This window comes from Oncorhynchus mykiss, chromosome 3 (genome assembly GCF_057628025.1).
Source record: "Oncorhynchus mykiss isolate SJ-2025 chromosome 3, ASM5762802v1, whole genome shotgun sequence".
In the NCBI taxonomy this organism is placed as follows: domain Eukaryota; kingdom Metazoa; phylum Chordata; class Actinopteri; order Salmoniformes; family Salmonidae; genus Oncorhynchus; species Oncorhynchus mykiss.
Window position 1 is genome coordinate 14,313,760 of NC_143024.1, and position 18,092 is coordinate 14,331,851.

At 45.0% G+C, this 18,092-nt stretch overlaps 1 protein-coding gene across 47 annotated transcripts in view; it reads right to left on the reverse strand.

The window, feature by feature from the left end:
* The window catches only part of LOC110506699 (protein 4.1), a 53,583-nt gene that overhangs the window by 19,437 nt on the left and 16,054 nt on the right, over positions 1 to 18,092 (reverse strand). For 35 of the 47 annotated variants that reach the window (XM_090221575.1, XM_090221573.1, XM_090221567.1 and 32 more), the window contains exons 1-11: positions 17,286 to 17,393; positions 13,331 to 15,120; positions 11,082 to 11,363; positions 10,189 to 10,293; positions 9,845 to 9,887; positions 9,681 to 9,756; positions 8,382 to 8,600; positions 5,304 to 5,391; positions 4,690 to 4,940; positions 2,738 to 2,913; positions 2,503 to 2,616 (exon numbers count right to left, since the gene is read on the reverse strand). In XM_090221575.1, coding sequence (XP_090077701.1) covers positions 2,503 to 2,616; positions 2,738 to 2,913; positions 4,690 to 4,940; positions 5,304 to 5,391; positions 8,382 to 8,600; positions 9,681 to 9,756; positions 9,845 to 9,887; positions 10,189 to 10,293; positions 11,082 to 11,363; positions 13,331 to 15,120; positions 17,286 to 17,382 — 3,241 coding nt within the window. In that variant the 5' untranslated portion in view covers positions 17,383 to 17,393. Of the gene's footprint in view, positions 1 to 2,502; positions 2,617 to 2,737; positions 2,914 to 4,689; positions 4,941 to 5,303; positions 5,392 to 8,381; positions 8,601 to 9,680; positions 9,757 to 9,844; positions 9,888 to 10,188; positions 10,294 to 11,081; positions 11,364 to 13,330; positions 15,121 to 17,285; positions 17,394 to 18,092 lie in introns of those variants that run through there. The other 12 variants (XM_090221572.1, XM_090221569.1, XM_090221576.1 and 9 more) reach the window with 4 other exon arrangements.

The window sequence follows — 18,092 nt, forward strand, 5'->3', positions numbered from 1 at the left end:
CTGCATTTCAGGGGTTTTCAGAGCAAAGATCACTGATTTAGTAAGCAAATGGAATTCAATGTATCTGGCAGGCAGATAGCAAATTAAGTTAGTACGAGACTACCACACAATTCTCAGATCTGCAGAGCTAGACGTTTAGTTTCAAGCACAGGAACGGCAGTCTCCTGGACACAATGATGTCCATCATCAAGCACGGACCAAAGAACTGAAGGCTCTCTTTAACAAGCAACACAACACAGACCAAAGACTCTCTTTAACAAGCAACACAACACAGACCAAAGAACTGAAGGCTCTCTTTAACAAGCAACACAACACAGACCAAAGAACTGAAGGCTCTCTTTAACAAGCAACACAGACCAAAGAACTGAAGGCTCTCTTTAACAAGCAACACAACACAGACCAAAGAACTGAAGGCTCTCTTTAACAAGCAACACAACACAAACCAAAGAACTGAAGACTCTCTTTAACAAGCAACACAACACAGACCAAAGAACTGAAGGCTCTCTTTAACAAGCAACACAGACCAAAGAACTGAAGGCTCTCTTTAACAAGCAACACAACACAGACCAAAGAACTGAAGACTCTCTTTAATAAGCAACACAACACAGACCAAAGAACTGAAGACTCTCTTTAACAAGCAACACAACACAGACCAAAGAACTGAAGGCTCTCTTTAACAAGCAACACAACACAGACCAAAGAACTGAAGACTCTCTTTAACAAGCAACACAACACAGACCAAAGAACTGAAGGCTCTCTTTAACAAGCAAAACAACACAGACCAAAGCACTGAAGACTCTCTTTAACAAGCAACACAGACCAAAGAACTGAAGGCTCTCTTTAACAAGCAACACAACACAGACCAAAGAACTGAAGGCTCTCTTTAACAAGCAACACAACACAGACCAAAGAACTGAAGGCTCTCTTTAACAAGCAACACAACACAGACCAAAGGACTGAAGGCTCTCTTTAACAAGCAACACGGACCAAAGAACTGAAGGCTCTCTTTAACAAGCAACACAACACAGACCAAAGAACTGAAGGCTCTCTTTAACAAGCAACACAACACAGACCAAAGAACTGAAGGCTCTCTTTAACAAGCAACGCAACACAGACCAAAGAACTGAAGGCTCTCTTTAACAAGCAACACAACACAGACCAAAGAACTGAAGGCTCTCTTTAACAAGCAACACAACACAGACCAAAGAACTGAAGGCTCTCTTTAACAAGCAACACAGACCAAAGAACTGAAGGCTCTCTTTAACAAGCAACACAACACAGACCAAATAACTGAAGGCTCTCTTTAACAAGCAACACAACACAGACCAAAGAACTGAAGGCTCTCTTTAACAAGCAACACAACACGGACCAAAGAACTGAAGGCTCTCTTTAACAAGCAACACAACACAGACCAAAGAACTGAAGGCTCTTTTTAACAAGCAAAACAACACAGACCAAAGCACTGAAGACTCTCTTTAACAAGCAACACAACACAGACCAAAGAACTGAAGGCTCTCTTTAACAAGCAACACAACACAGACCAAAGAACTGAAGACTCTCTTTAACAAGCAACACAACACGGACCAAAGAACTGAAGGCTCTCTTTAACAAGCAACACAACACAGACCAAAGAACTGAAGGCTCTCTTTAACAAGCAACACAACACAGACCAAAGCACTGAAGGCTCTCTTTAACAAGCAACACAACACAGACCAAAGAACTGAAGACTATCTTTAACAAGCAACACAGACCAAAGAACTGAAGGCTCTCTTTAACAAGCAACACAACACAGACCAAAGAACTGAAGACTCTCTTTAACAAGCAACACAACACAGACCAATGAACTGAAGGCTCTCTTTAACAAGCAAAACAACACAGACCAAAGAACTGAAGGCTCTCTTTAACAAGCAACACAGACGAAAGAACTGAAGGCTCTCTTTAACAAGCAACACAGACCAAAGAACTGAAGGCTCTCTTTAACAAGCAACACAACACAGACCAAAGAACTGAAGGCTCTCTTTAACAAGCAACACAACACAGACCAAAGAACTGAAGGCTCTCTTTAACAAGCAACACAACACAGACCAAAGAACTGAAGGCTCTCTTTAACAAGCAACACAACACAGACCAAAGAACTGAAGGCTCTCTTTAACAAGCAACACAACACAGACCAAAGACTCAAGAGCTCTGAAGCTGCTGTTAGTCAGTCATAAGCTGTTAGAAGTGAATGGAGCATCAATGTAACTGTAGCTGTGATTGATTGGCAGGTCATTCTGAGCTGCCCTTGGTGAGTCACCAGCGTTGACCCAAGCTGGCCTGAGATTAGGCCTCAGCATAAGGGTTGGAGCTAATGAGATGATGAGAGGACCGACAGAGCGCATGGTTAGATCAAGCTGACTCAAAGCTACAGTACGTAGTTCTCTAGCAAGGCTGAACTGAGGTTGCTCTTTGTAAGCTGAGTCAAAACTTCAATGATGGTCCACATGGTTCCTGATTGGCTACCTGGTGAAAAGAAAGTCTGGGGTTGGTCAGATCCCAGCATGAAGAACCAATCGTCATCCTCGGTCTTGTTTGGACTAGCAGAGAGCTGCGAGGCTTGGAGATCATCATCTCCAGCTACAAGAGTGGGACAAGTTGGTGAGAGACTGATCCTGAAGTCGTGCGCACTGGCACGAACACACACATTCCCACACACAAAAAAGCACATACTGTAATACACGCATACACACACCCACACCTTCGTCGATGGTGCGGGACAGCCTCTTGCTGGCGGACCGTGTGAAGCGAGGGGCGGGCCGGGCGATCATGGAACTGGCCTGGCGGGTCTGGGCCTGGGTACGGCCACTGTACCTGAACTTTGACCCCAGCGCCAGGAACCGGGAGCGGGACGACGGGGGCTCCACGGACGACACCCTGAGGGAGGAGAATCACAGTCACTCACAGTTTATAGACATGCTTATTATAATGATTTAGTTTCATAGTTCATAATAGCTTGCCCAGTGATGTGATGAATCAATAAATCACATCACTGGGCCAGCCGAACTCCAGCTTTAGTAAAAGCTTAGTCATGTTCCTCCAATGGCATACGGCCAGGTGATTTAGACCAACCTCATGTTACCTGAACCATCTTAATCCAGAGCTCCTCCTGTATGACGGACTTGTCACGTACAGTCCTGTGAAAAGGTTTTGTCCCCTTCCTAATTCTCTACTTTGTATATTTTTGATACTGAATGTTATCATATCTTCAAACAAAACATAATATTAGATAAAGGTAACCTGAGTGAACAAATAACACAACAATTACATACTTATTTCATGAACAAAGTTATGTAACACCCAATGTCTGTGTGTAAAAGTCATTGCCCCCTTACACTCAATAACTGGTTCTTCCACCTTTAGCTGCAATGACTCCAACCAGACGCTTCCTATAGTTGTTGATCAGTCTCACGTCTCTGTGCAGGAATCCCCCACCCCCTCAGATGTGGTTGAAGATCTGATAACATTCAGTATCAAAAATATGCACAAATAGAGAAAATCCGTAAGGGGGCAAATATTTTTCACAGCACTGTAGCAGAGTTAAACTACCACCGGTGCTAATAGAGTTACTCTCAGAAAGGTTATGCTGCAGGGGCCAATTAGAATGCACAAGGGATTGGTAACCTGAGAATAGCCCCCTGTTGTCGGGCAGTAATGGGGTGCAGATGACAGAATTAAATAGAACACTTTTATTGTATCTCTATGGAGCAGATGATCCAGGAAGTGGAGTAGGTAGAAGTTGATATGGGATCAGATATTGTTTTAACGTCCTAATGGTTAAGGTCAGGATTGGGGAGTAGGATAATCTGATCCTAGATCTATGGTTAAGGGTAACTTGTTAGTTGGAAGCAGGGTGAGCAGTGGTGTAGCGGAGGTTAAATGCACGTTGGCTCGACTGAACATTTTAGAAGAAGAGAAACGTTTGCATCTATAAGCCAATTTCCTGAAATTATACAAATTTCTCCATGGAGCTAAGAGACATTTTTGCAATTGTAAGGCTAACTTCCTGCAATCCTATGCATTTTGCCATGGCTAATGCTGTGTTCTTTCGCTCAAACATAACAAAATCTCTACTGTTAAATGAATTGTTTAGGGCTTTTTCAATTCTCCCTGACTATCTAGTTTTGTTTTGCTGATTGTTAGTTCTCAAAGATAATATTATTAGACCATTACAGTCAAAGCCCTGTCTAACCCGGGGGGGGGGGGGGGGTCTACTAAGCTATATGGAATTGTTTTAAGAAGATCATACCTAGGATCATTTAGCTATTTGATTTTTAATTTGAAGACCCTTGATACATATTTTTATTATTATGAATGAATGATTTGATGAAAATGTGTACTTGGCCTTACTGCTATTAGCACATACAACACATAGAATAACAGATACATGGAGCAACAGATAGTCCCCCCCCCCCAGAACATCTAAAGGAAGGTTGTTCTGAAGTGTCTGTGCTATATCTGAGAGATAGAAGATAGATCAGGAAACTTTATTTTACATGTATTTAACCCCTAAACAGTCTCAATATAGAGTTCCATTCATTTCTTCAACTTAAAGTATAGGGAAATGATTTGACTCACCGTGAACGGCGATCACAGTTTACCCACCAGCTATTTATTCACCACTGTATCACTGAGGGACAGTGAGTTTCTCACCTGAAGAAGGTATGGTGTTCCACTGAGGCCTTCCACAGCTTCTTGGAGGCCTTGTAGTTGGGCAGCTTGAAGCCGATTGTGCTCTCATACTGTTCTTGTTCAGAGGGACGGACCTTGATGAAGAAGCTGCTTCGCTTGTAGGAGATCTTGAGGACTTTGGGCCAGGGGAAACGATTGATCCTCAGCTTGTCCTTATATACCATGAGACCACCAGAACACACCCCTAGAGTGATGTCCACACCCTCAAGATCCTGTGAGCATGTAGGAAAAGTACATTTGGTAAAGATGATCAATATGTTCTATATACCCTCATCATATATAGGCATCTTTCTGTCACTGTTATTCCTGCATTTACCTCAACATGCCACTAGGAGGCAGCCTCTGCTACACTTTCAGCAGCACAGATTCATCTCTTGTTTGATGATGACAGCGATTTTGTCATTCAAAATCTGTGGCTGCTAGAGTTGCCTAACCTTGTTATTCCCAAATCATGCACTTCGATTTGATAGTTTTCTACTTTTTCTGACCGCTCTTAAAAATATATATATAAAAAAATGTTCCTTCTGTAGATAGAAGTGTTCCAGTCCTAGATTCCAGAACATTCTAAAGTGTACCTTGGCTTGGTGCAGATCCACTCCATACATAGACAGCTTCTTGGCATTCTCCAGAAACAACATGTCTGCCTGGGCTGGACTCATGGATCTGGAGACAAACACAGAGATGGGTACAGCAGGTATCCTAGTGGTCAGAGGGTTGGGCCAGGAACTGAAAGGTTGCTGGATTGAATCCCTGAGCTGACAAGGTTGTCTGTTGTTCTGCCCCTGAATAAGGCAGTTAACCCACTGTTCCCCAGTAGGCCGTCATTGTAAATAAGAATTTGTTCTTAACTGACTTGCCTAGTTAAATAAAGGTTACAGAGAAGAAGAGGTAATGTAAACAGGTCCGGTGTAGAGCATGGTGCTTGCAACGCCAGGGTTGTGGGTTCGATATAGTCTGGTCCTCCCTCGTCTTTCCTACATTACTCCAGTATATAGTCTGGTCTTTTCTACATTACTCCACTATATAGTCTGGTCCTCCCTGGTCTTTTCTACATGACTCCAGTATATAGTCTGGTCTTTTCTACATGACTCCAGTATAAAGTCTGGTCTTTTCTACATGACTCCAGTATATAGTCTGGTCCTCCCTGGTCTTTTCTACATTACTCCAGTATATAGTCTGGTCCTCCCTGGTCTTTTCTACATTACTCCAGTATATAGTCTGGTCCTCCCTGGTCTTTTCTACATTACTCCACTATATAGTCTGGTCCTCCCTGGTCTTTTCTACATGACTCCAGTATATAGTCTGGTCTCTTCTACATTACTCCAGTATATAGTCTGGTCCTCCCTGGTATTTCTACATTACTCCAGTATATAGTCTGGTCCTCCCTGGTCTTTTCTACATTACTCCAGTATATAGTCTGGTCCTCCCTGGTCTTTTCTACATTACTCCAGTATATAGTCTGGTCCTCCCTGGTATTTCTACATTACTCCAGTATATAGTCTGGTCCTCCCTGGTCTTTCTACATTACTCCAGTATATAGTCTGGTCCTCCCTGGTCTTTTCTACATTACTCCAGTATATAGTCTGGTCTTTTCTACATTACTCCAGTATATAGTCTGGTCCTCCCTGGTCTTTTCTACATTACTCCAGTATATAGTCTGGTCTTTTCTACATTACTCCAGTATATAGTCTGGTCCTCCCTGGTCTTTCCACATTACTCCAGTATATAGTCTGGTCTTTTCTACATTACTCCAGTATATAGTCTGGTCCTCCCTGGTCTTTCTACATTACTCCAGTATATAGTCTGGTCTTTCCTACATTACTCCAGTATATAGTCTGGTCCTCCCTGGTCTTTTCCACATTACTCCAGTATATAGTCTGGTCCTCCCTGGTATTTCTACATTACTCCAGTATATAGTCTGGTCCTCCCTGGTATTTCTACATTACTCCAGTATATAGTCTGGTCCTCCCTGGTCTTTTCCACATTACTCCAGTATATAGTCTGGTCTTTCCTACATTACTCCAGTATATAGTCTGGTCCTCCCTGGTCTTTCTACATTACTCCAGTATAGAGTCTGGTCCTCCCTGGTCTTTTCCACATTACTCCAGTATATAGTCTGGTCCTCCCTGGTCTTTTCCACATTACTCCAGTATATAGTCTGGTCCTCCCTGGTATTTCTACATTACTCCAGTATATAGTCTGGTCCTCCCTGGTCTTTTCCACATTACTCCAGTATATAGTCTGGTCTTTTCTACATGACTCCAGTATATAGTCTGGTCCTCCCTGGTATTTCTACATTACTCCAGTATATAGTCTGGTCCTCCCTGGTATTTCTACATTACTCCAGTATATAGTCTGGTCCTCCCTGGTCTTTTCCACATTACTCCAGTATATAGTCTGGTCTTTTCTACATGACTCCAGTATATAGTCTGGTCCTCCCTGGTATTTCTACATTACTCCAGTATATAGTCTGGTCCTCCCTGGTCTTTTCCACATTACTCCAGTATATAGTCTGGTCTTTTCTACATGACTCCAGTATATAGTCTGGTCCTCCCTGGTATTTCTACATTACTCCAGTATATAGTCTGGTCCTCCCTGGTATTTCTACATTACTCCAGTATATAGTCTGGTCCTCCCTGGTATTTCTACATTACTCCAGTATATAGTCTGGTCCTCCCTGGTCTTTTCCACATTACTCCAGTATATAGTCTGGTCTTTCCTACATTACTCCAGTATATAGTCTGGTCCTCCCTGGTCTTTCTACATTACTCCAGTATAGAGTCTGGTCTTTTCTACATGACTCCAGTATATAGTCTGGTCCTCCCTGGTATTTCTACATTACTCCAGTATATAGTCTGGTCCTCCCTGGTCTTTTCCACATTACTCCAGTATATAGTCTGGTCTTTTCTACATGACTCCAGTATATAGTCTGGTCCTCCCTGGTATTTCTACATTACTCCAGTATATAGTCTGGTCCTCCCTGGTATTTCTACATTACTCCAGTATATAGTCTGGTCCTCCCTGGTATTTCTACATTACTCCAGTATATAGTCTGGTCCTCCCTGGTCTTTTCCACATTACTCCAGTATATAGTCTGGTCTTTCCTACATGACTCCAGTATATAGTCTGGTCCTCCCTGGTCTTTCTACATTACTCCAGTATATAGTCTTGTCCTCCCTGGTCTTTTCCACATTACTCCAGTATATAGTCTGGTCCTCCCTGGTCTTTTCCACATTACTCCAGTATATAGTCTGGTCCTCCCTGGTATTTCTACATTACTCCAGTATATAGTCTGGTCCTCCCTGGTCTTTTCCACATTACTCCAGTATATAGTCTGGTCTTTTCTACATGACTCCAGTATATAGTCTGGTCCTCCCTGGTATTTCTACATTACTCCAGTATAGAGTCTGGTCCTCCCTGGTCTTTTCTACATGATAGTTCCAGTATATAGTCTGGTCCTCCCTGGTATTTTGTACATGATAGTTCCAGTATATAGTCTGGTCCTCCCTGGTCTTTTGTACATGATAGTTCCAGTATAGAGTCTGGTCCTCCCTGGTCTTTTCTACATGATAGTTCCAGTATATAGTCTGGTCCTCCCTGGTCTTTTGTACATCATAGTTCCAGTATATAGTCAGTCCTCCCCTGGTTCTTACCTGTATGTGCGGTGCAACTCCATGACCTTGTCCTCCAGCTCTTTGCCCTGTCCCGGGGCCAGCCTCAGCTCCTTGGTATAGTGAGAGCCGTGGACCTCTGGATCATACTCCCCCAGCTCAGACTGGGCCGTGTAGGAGCCTAGCATGGCCAGAGTTACAAAGGAGCATGGCAGCAGGCCACTCAGGATGTCTTTACGCAGCTGTAGACACAGGTAGTACCTGCGAGAGGGAGTGAGAGAGAGGGAGGGGTAGATGGAGAGAGAGAGGGAAAGGGGGGGTGGAGAAAGAGAGAGGGGGTGGAAGGAGAGAGAAAGGGGGTGGGTGAGACAGAGGGGTGGAGAGAGCAGGAGCAAGAGAGCAGAGGGGGGGGGGTGAAGAGAGGAGGGGTGAAGGGTGAGAGGAAAGAGAGAGAGAGAGAGAGAGAGAGGAGAGACGAGAGGTGAAGGGTGAGAGAGATATTGCGAGGGGGTGGAGGGTGAGCAAGAGAGGGGTTGGAGGGAGGGAGAGAGCAAGGGGGTGGAGGAGGGAGGGAGAGAGAGCGAGGGGGTGGAGGAGGGAGGGAGAGAGAGCGAGAGCGAGGGGGTGGAGGAGGGAGGGAGAGCGAGCGAGGGGGTGGAGGAGGGAGGGAGAGAGAGAGAGCGGGGGGTGGAGGAGGGAGGGAGAGAGTGCGAGGGGTGGAGGAGGGAGAGAGAGAGTGCGAGGGGTGGAGGAGGGAGAGAGAGAGCGAGGGGGTGGAGGAGGGAGAGAGAGCGAGGGGGTGGAGGAGGGAGAGAGAGCGAGGGGGTGGAGGAGGGAGAGAGAGCGAGGGGGTGGAGGAGGGAGAGAGAGCGAGGGGGTGGAGGAGGGAGAGAGAGCGAGGGGGTGGAGGAGGGAGAGAGAGCGAGGGGGTGGAGGAGGGAGAGAGAGCAAGGGGGTGGAGGAGGGAGGGAGAGAGCGAGGGGGTGGAGGAGGGAGGGAGAGAGCGAGGGGGTGGAGGAGGGAGGGAGAGAGCGAGGGGGTGGAGGAGGGAGGGAGAGAGCGAGGGGGTGGAGGAGGGAGGGAGGGAGAGCGAGGGGGTGGAGGAGGGAGGGAGGGAGAGCGAGGGGGTGGAGGAGGGAGGGAGGGAGAGCGAGGGGGTGGAGGAGGGAGGGAGGGAGAGAGAAAGAGGAAGGGGGGGTTAAGGGAAAAAGAGAGAGAGAGGGGGGCGAGGGTGGAGAGAGAGAGAGAGAGTGAAGAGAGAGAGGGAGGGGAATGGGAGTTAACCACTGACACCCTGAAATTGAGTTACCGGCAGATATTTAGATGTGTGTGTAGATTAACCTGGTGAGGTCTTCTGTGAGCTGAGCTGGATCAGGAGGGTAGAACTTCACGTTGAAAGTGAACTCGTATGTATAATCTGGAGATGAAAATACAGTGTGAGTATTGTTGGTAATTTGAGTTAGAAACATGTATTTACTGTAGGTCATCGTATTGACATCACCCACCTGCCACCTGTTTCCGGATCTCTTTGGAGGCGTCCAGCCATGTCTGTAAATGACAGCGGGAGAACAGACTCAATGAACGCCACCGTACTGTAAGAAAGTCATTTTGCCCTATGTGGTGAAACTGCACCTTCCATCCTATAGGTACTGTTTCTCTAATGGGCAAGAACATGCAGTCAAACTACACTCAAAACAACCCACTCACTGAACATATCTTTCTCTCCCAAAGGAAATCTCCACAGATGAGATGCCATCTACCCTCCTTTCACTTGGAAGGTTAAGATTACTGTTCCCCACTTCACCCTAGATGAGCAGCCCATTGTTAAACCAGACAAAGTGTACTCTACCCTGGAGGTGGGGGTATCCCAGACGGCCAGGCCACAGTAGTCTCTCTCCAGCAGGTTGAGGTGGTCACACACCTTCACAAACAGATCTGAGCCCGTCGCATGTTTCTACACAGGGAGACAGAGACCAATCACACAAACATTCAGTAAGGAAGAAATATTACTGGTTGTACTCACAAACGATCACAGCTATGCATTCAGTAAGGAAGAAATATTACTGGTTGTACTCACAAACGATCACGAATAACCATTCAGTAAGGAAGAAATATTACTGGTTGTACTCACAAACCATCACGAATAACCATTCAGTAAGGAAGAAATATTACTGGTTGTACTCACAAACGATCACGAATAACCATTCAGTAAGGAAGAAATATTACTGGTTGTACTCACAAACCATCACGAATAACCATTCAGTAAGGAAGAAATATTACTGGTTGTACTCACAAACGATCACGAATAACCATTCAGTAAGGAAGAAATATTACTGGTTGTACTCACAAACCATCACGAATAACCATTCAGTAAGGAAGAAATATTACTGGTTGTACTCACAAACGATCACGAATAACCATTCAGTAAGGAAGAAATATTACTGGTTGTACTCACAAACCATCACGAATAACCATTCAGTAAGGAAGAAATATTACTGGTTGTACTCACAAACGATCACGAATAACCATTCAGTAAGGAAGAAATATTACTGGTTGTACTCACAAACCATCACGAATAACCATTCAGTAAGGAATAAATATTACTGGTTGTACTCACAAACGATCACAAATAAGCATTCAAAAAGATTAAGTCAGAAACAGCGTTGATGGGCAATTATTTGAAGTGTAGAAAAGACTAGAACAAGGCTGAAAAGACAACGGTGTATTTGAGAAGTGTCTTACACCGAGCTCACACTCAAACAGAGTGTCGTCCAGGAGGGTGACTTTACACTGCATGATCCGCGGACGCTTGGAGGGTTTGGCCTCCTCTGCTAAAGCCATCTTGTCTTCTCCATTAGTGTTCTCCCCTTCCCCTCCGTTTGCCTCTCCCTCCTCCATCTGCTCGGCTGGCTCTTCCTCTGTTTCTTCTTTCTTCTCTTTCTCCTCTACTCCCGCCTCCTTCTCTTCCCCCTCTACCACCTCCTTCTCTACCTCGGTGTTCACCTTCTGCTCCGCCTGTGCTGGCTAGGGGGTCACAGAAAGGTCATATGACAGACATGTTGTCAGGATTTTTCATTTCTAATTAAAGACAGTTACATTTATGTAATAGACAGAGTGACTCAAAATATAATGCAGTCATTATCCTCAGGAAATAAGGACAAGTGACTTTCAGTGTAGCTGTCAGAGAGAAGAGATGGCGCGCACTGCAGTCCTTCTTCTGTGTTAGAACAAACAACTTTCACACCGCCATGCTCTTCTCTCTTCCATCTACACTTCAACTCATGTCCTTGATTATAGTGCTGAGAATTGGTTTGTTTTTTTAAGTCGGTCCGGTTTTGGTTCGATTATTAAAAAATAATCTCAGTTTTTGATTTCGGTTTCTATAAAACATTTTTTTACAATAAATGCAGCATGTATTATGTGGGTTAAAGGTTGTAACAACACAGAATCAAACCATTAATAAAAAGTCCCATGATGGTAATGACTGACCTTTGCTTATCACCTATTAACCATTTCTTCACAGTAATTTACTTTAATAAAATATTTATTTTATTTGATGACTTTATTATTTCATTCCAAGTCATCATCTCATCTGTACAGAGCTGCTGCCTATGCTGTCTGACAAAATCACTATTTTAGTAGTTCTTTAAAGTAAATAAGGCATACTTTTATGCTTAATACCAACTATCAATCACTTAGATGATGTATTTTCAGGTAGAGATACCTCGCGAAGCAACTGCTCTCTATCCCTCTTGTTCTCTCCTCTCTGCTCCACACAGACCGAGACCGGACAAGCAATGGATTACGTTCATTGTAGTTAATTACCACATTTCTGCTGTAAACTATGTTCAATTTTGGTCTGTTGGAAACTTCAACTCCCTACTACATCGTCACACAAACTGAGCATCAAGTTGTTGTTTTTTCGCTCAGCACTACTAGATTAGTAGTACTAGATTACTATGTAACAGCAATGTTACTTCAGTTATTAAATAATAACTTGAAGCGGTACTTTTCCTAACACAGACTAGATCTAGGCGGCTCTAGACCTGCACAGACCAGCCTAGTCAGTTCTACTGAGTCAGCAGCCCACCCCAGTCAAGCACCAAACTAGTTGATGTTCTGTCCTGTACCTCTCTCTCCTGCTACGCTGTGTGTCTTCAGTGTAGCTATTCTCTGAATGCTATGTTGTTGATCAGACTCTGGGTAACATGTTCCTTCAGTTTCTGTGCTTGATGTTCACTTCACTTATTTTTACTCCAGTCTCTCACTTGAGACTCATTGGCCTACATCTTCAGTCTGCTGCAATGCAGCCCCTCAATGTGCAAAATAATAACAACATTGTAAAAAAATATATAAAAAAATGGGAAGGCAACTCATTGACACGTTTAATAATATACTGATCAAAAATATAAACGCAGCAATTTCAGTTACAGTTCATATCAGTAAAAAAAAAAAAGTCAATTAAAATAAAGTCAATTCAGCATGGCAACAGCACACTCCCTCAACACGTGAGACATCTGTGGCTTTGTGTTGTGTGACAAAACTGTACATTTTAGAGTGGCCTTTTATTGTCCCTAGCACAAGGTGCACCTGTGTAATGATCATGCTCTTTAATCAACTTCTTGATTATACCACACCTGTCAGGTGGATGAATTATCTTGACAAAGGAGAAATGCTCACTATCAGGGATGTAAAACCAATTTGTGCATACCATTTGAGAGAAAATAAGCATTTTGTGCGTATGGAACATTTCTGGGAGCTTTTATTTCAGCTCATGAAACATGGGACCAACACTTCACATGTTGCGTTTATATTTTTGTTCAGTGTAGGTATGATAATTCTGCATTTTTGTTTTTTGCGCACTGCAAAAGCTGTCTCCCACAATCTAAATCAGAACAAAAAAAACCCAGCAGGATAGCATTCCCCAAGGAACAGAGTTGTGCACCCATGCCCTAGGTGAGAAGTTCACTGTGTCTGTCTCCCTCACTCACCTGTGTCTCTGCACTGCTGATGGAGTGATGGTCCTGGTCCTCTACCGGCTCCTCCTGCCTCTCCTGTTCAGCCTCCCCCTCCGCCTCTGCTCTGAGCTCTGGCTCCGGGGCCGCGATGGGGGCTTTCACCTGCACCTCTGTTGTGGACTGCTCCCCTGCTTTGTGCTCCTCCCCTGCTTTCTTTTTGCCCTTCCGTTTTTTCTTCTTTAACTCTTTATTCTCCTCGTTCTTCTTTACCTCTTTATTCGCCTCGTTCTTCTTCCCCTTCTCCTCCTCTTTATTTTCTTTCTCTTTCTTCTTCCCCTTTTGCGTTTTTTTTGTTGTCTTTTCCTCCCCTTTCTTCTTCTCCTCTTTCTTTGCTGACTCCTCTTCGTCTTTCTTCTTCTTCTCCTCTTTCTTCGCTTCCTCCTCTTTCTTCTTCTTCTCTGCTTTCTTTGCTGCCTCTTCCTCCTCTTTCTTTGCTTCCTCTTCCTCCTTCTCTGCTTTCTTTGCTGCCTCTTCCTCCTCTTTCTTCTTCTTCTCTGCTTTCTTTGCTGCCTCTTCCTCTTCTTTCTTCTCCTCTGCTTTCTTTGCTTCCTCTCCCTCCTCTTTCTTCTTCTCCTCTTTCTTTGCTGCCTCTCCCTCCTCCTCTGCTTTTTTTGCTGCCTCTCCCTCTTTCTTCTTCTTCTCCTCCTCCTTTTTCTTTGCTGCCTCTTCCTCTTGATTCTGCTGCTCTGCCTCTTTCTTCGTTACCCCTTCCTCTTCTTTTTTCTTCTTCTCTGCTTTCTTTGCTGCCTCTTCCTCCTCTTTCTTCTTCGCTTTCCTTGCTGCTTCTTCCTCCTCTTTCTTCTTCTTCTCTGCTTTCTTTGCTGCCTCTTCTTCCTCTTTCTTCTTCTTCTCTGCTTTCTTTGCTGCCTCTTTCTCTTCTTTCTTCTTCTTCACTGCCTCTTTCTTTGCTGCTTCTTCCTCTTCTTTCTTCTTCTTCTTCTCTGCTTTCTTTGCTGCTTCTTCCTCCTCTTTCTTCTTCTCTGCTTTCTTTGCTGCTTCTTCCTCCTCTTTCTTCTTCTCTGCTTTCTTTGCTGCTTCTTCCTCTTTCTTCTTTGCTTTCTTTGCTGCTTCTTCCTCCTCTTTCTTCTTCTCTGCTTTCTTTGCTGCTTCTTCTTCCTCCTCTTTCTTCTTCTCTGCTTTCTTTGCTGCTTCTTCCTCTTTCTTCTCTGCTTTCTTTGCTGCTTCTTCCTCCTCTTTCTTCTCCCCCCTTTCCTCTGCCTCTTTCTTCTCCTCCCCCTTGGCCTGCTCTAACTTTTCCTCCTTTGTTCCAGCCTCTGCCTTCTCTTTCCTGTCCTTCTCTGCCTTCTCGACCTCAGCCCACTCTACGTCTGAGCACTGCGAGCGCCGTTTGAGGAAGGAGGAGAAGAGGCGTGAGAGGCCGCGGCTGGCTGAGGTGCGCTGGCGGGGCTTCACTAGCTGCTCCTCCTCAGTGGTGGTGGTGAAGATGGGGCTCTCTGTGGAGCCAGGCTCTGAGTCCTGCTCCTGGGTCTTCTGGCTGGGCTTCTCCCTCTCTGGCTCCGGTGCTGCTGCCTCTGGGCTCGGCTTGTTCTCCGGTTCTCTCTCTGTTTCTGGCTCTGGGCTCGGCTTGTTCTCCGGTTCTCTCTCTGTTTCTGGATCTGGGCTCTGCTTGTTCTCCAGTTGTATCTCTGCCTCCGAGCTCTGCTTGTTCTCCGGTCTTCTCTCTGCCTCTGCTACACTGGGCTTCGGCTTGCCCTCTGTGTCCGCCTCGCCCACCGCGCTAGCCTCTGTTGTCATGGTACACACTGCAGAACATGACATGGAGTAGTTAGCGATAGGAAAGAGAAAGCTTTGTGTGTTGTCATGTTGGATGATGCACAGCAACATACACACAAGCAAGACATGATTATGGACAGTCAACAGTGATGCACTGGTGCCATTCTATAGCATGAGCTACTACTACGTTTTCTCAGACTGGAGTACTCGATCAAATATGCCACAAACACGTTTTCATATGGAGTTATGAGTGTATCCCACTCCACAATGGCACCTCTTGTTGAATGAGTGTGTGTGTGTGTGTGTGTCTGGGAGGACCTCTTGGGAGACAGGCAGCTCACGACAGTGTGTGTCTATCAGAGGCTCATTAGAAACACACACAATGTAGTCTTTCTGCTCCGTAGCAGCCTGGAAGTCTATTAGTACAGCTCCAGTCAGTATCACCCTCAGCACTAACCCAACACGGCTCTTTCATCCGTCCGCTGTGGCCCCGCCGGCTTCATACGGTGGGCCAAGATGTCCCAATGTAACATTGCATGACAATGCATCACTAAATTGGTTTAGAAATTCACAGGACATACAGGGCTTCTGAGAAGTAAATGGCCAGTTACTGTGTTCACTTCACTGTGTGAACTTGTCTTGCAATTGTGAGGCTGTCATTGAAAGAGTTGCAGCAGCATCAACGTACTTGTGTTAGATCATAGCAGTTCATCATCATATGTCTAGTAGCCCTCCATGCAGTGTTAACAGAGATTGCATCTACTTAGCCCACTGTTAGCATCTAGGCTAGTCTGATGCTGCTAATTGTTGTCATTGCTCAACATCTAGGCTAGTAGTTCATTAAATGTCTAGGTCTGCCATACAGTGGGGGGCAGGGAGACACTTCGCTAGACAGGATGGCAGATCTTCCAGCTGCACACACACGGCTGTCCTTACCCCAGAGGGTGCCTGACACACACACAGTGCTCCATCGCTATAGGGACAGCAGGGGTATGGGGAGGAGAGGAGGGGAGGGGGGACCACAGAGACCAAATCCTCTTTAGTCCTCCCATTGTTTGTGTCTGGTGACCAATAACTGTGGTGCACTCTAACTAATCCAGCCCTTCCCTTCCCCCACCGCAACAACACCCCATAGGCCTGTTCCCTAGGTCAACCCAAACACACACACACACACACACACACACTGAGCCGCGTGGTGTACGCCTCAGTGCTCAGGATCTCCTCTGGGTCTTTTAATGTAGCGTAATCTCAATGGTAATAGTCAGGAAACAGACATGGTGTTAATGGACCAGATGAGACGTCTTGTGTCTGCTGCTGCCTCCTGCATGGCTGCCTCCTCCATTGTCTTCACTAGGTAACATCTAGATTCTCTGCTAAAGGCCAGGTGAGCAGCTCTGGTCTGGCTTCTAACCTGGGGAAGTAACAGGGACTCTCACAACCACACTGTGTCCCAAATTGTACCCTATCCACTATGTAGTGCACTACTTTTGACCAGGGCCCAACTACTTTTGACCAGGGCCCAACTACTTTTGACCCGGGCCCAACTACTTTTGTCAAAAATAGAGCAATATACAGGAAATAACGGTAGTTCTGCCAATCTTCATCAAACTGGTACCCTTTTGAAAACACTTTTCCATAGTGCATAGAGGCCCTATCATTTCTCACGTCTATAATGTTCTACCTCCAGTAGGCCAGCTGACATCCCGATCATCATTACTACTGTATAAATCAACCATCATTACTCCTGTATACCTCAACCATCATTAGACTAACTAGCTGCCAGAGATAAAGATTGCCCTGCAGAAATGGGTGAACAGCGTGTTCAGCTGTTGGGTCAGGTGCACGTCAGATGCTCCGACCATCTGTGTGTCTCCCAAATGGCACCCTATTCCCTTCATAGTCCACTATGGCCCTGGTCAAAAGTAGCGCACCATGTAGGGAATAGGATGCCATTTGGGGTGCACATATGACTAAAGAAAGGGAAGGGGGGTTTGAATAAGATGCTATAGGAAAGGAGTTAAGATGACGTCGGAGAAGAAGGCTGACATTTTACGTGTTTCTATCCAATTGTGTTTTTGTTTGTTTCTTTGTATTGTTTGTAACTTATTTTTTTACTTATTTTGTATATACTGTTGCTACTACCGTCTCTTATGACCGAAAATAACTTCTGGACATCAGAACTGCGATTACTCACCACGAACCGGCAGACAGATTTTTTTCTTTAACGAGTCCGACGAGCCCGATGTGAATGACATACTGCTTTCCCGGGAACAGGCCCAGATCCCTGTCATTTGCGTGAAGAGAAGGCTGAGAAAAAGGGGCCGGAAGGGTGGGCTGCCTTCTGAGAATTAGTAGGCGATCGAATAAACCCCCACTGCCTTCCATTCTGCTAGCAAACGTGCAATCTTTGGAAAATAAAATAGATGACCTACGCGGAAGATTGAACTACCAACGGGACATTCAGAACTGTAATATCTTTGCTTCATGGAGTCGTGGCTGAGCGACCACATTATCAACATTATTGTAAATAACAGCTGGTTCACGATATCTAAAGAAGTCTCAAGGTTTTGCTCGCCTGAGGTAAAGTATCTCATGATAAGCTGTAGACCACACCATCTACCTAGAGAGTTTTCATCTGTATTTTTCGTAGCTGTCTACATAACACCACAGACTGATGCTGGCACTAAGACCGCAATAAATTAGCTGTATTTGCCATAAGCAAACAAGAAAACGCTCACCCAGAGGCGTCGCTCCTATTGGCCGGGGACTTTAATGCGGGGAAACTTAAATCTGTCTTTTTTTATCAGCATGTTTCTATCAGCATGTTAAATGTGCAACCAGAGGGGAAAAAATCTCTGGACCACCTTTACTCCACACACAGAGATGCATACAAAGCTCGCCCTCCATTTGGCAAATCTGACCATAATTCTATCCTCCTGATTCCTGCTTACAAGCAGATGCTAAGCTACATGAGTGTTCTGCTAGCACAGACTGGAATATG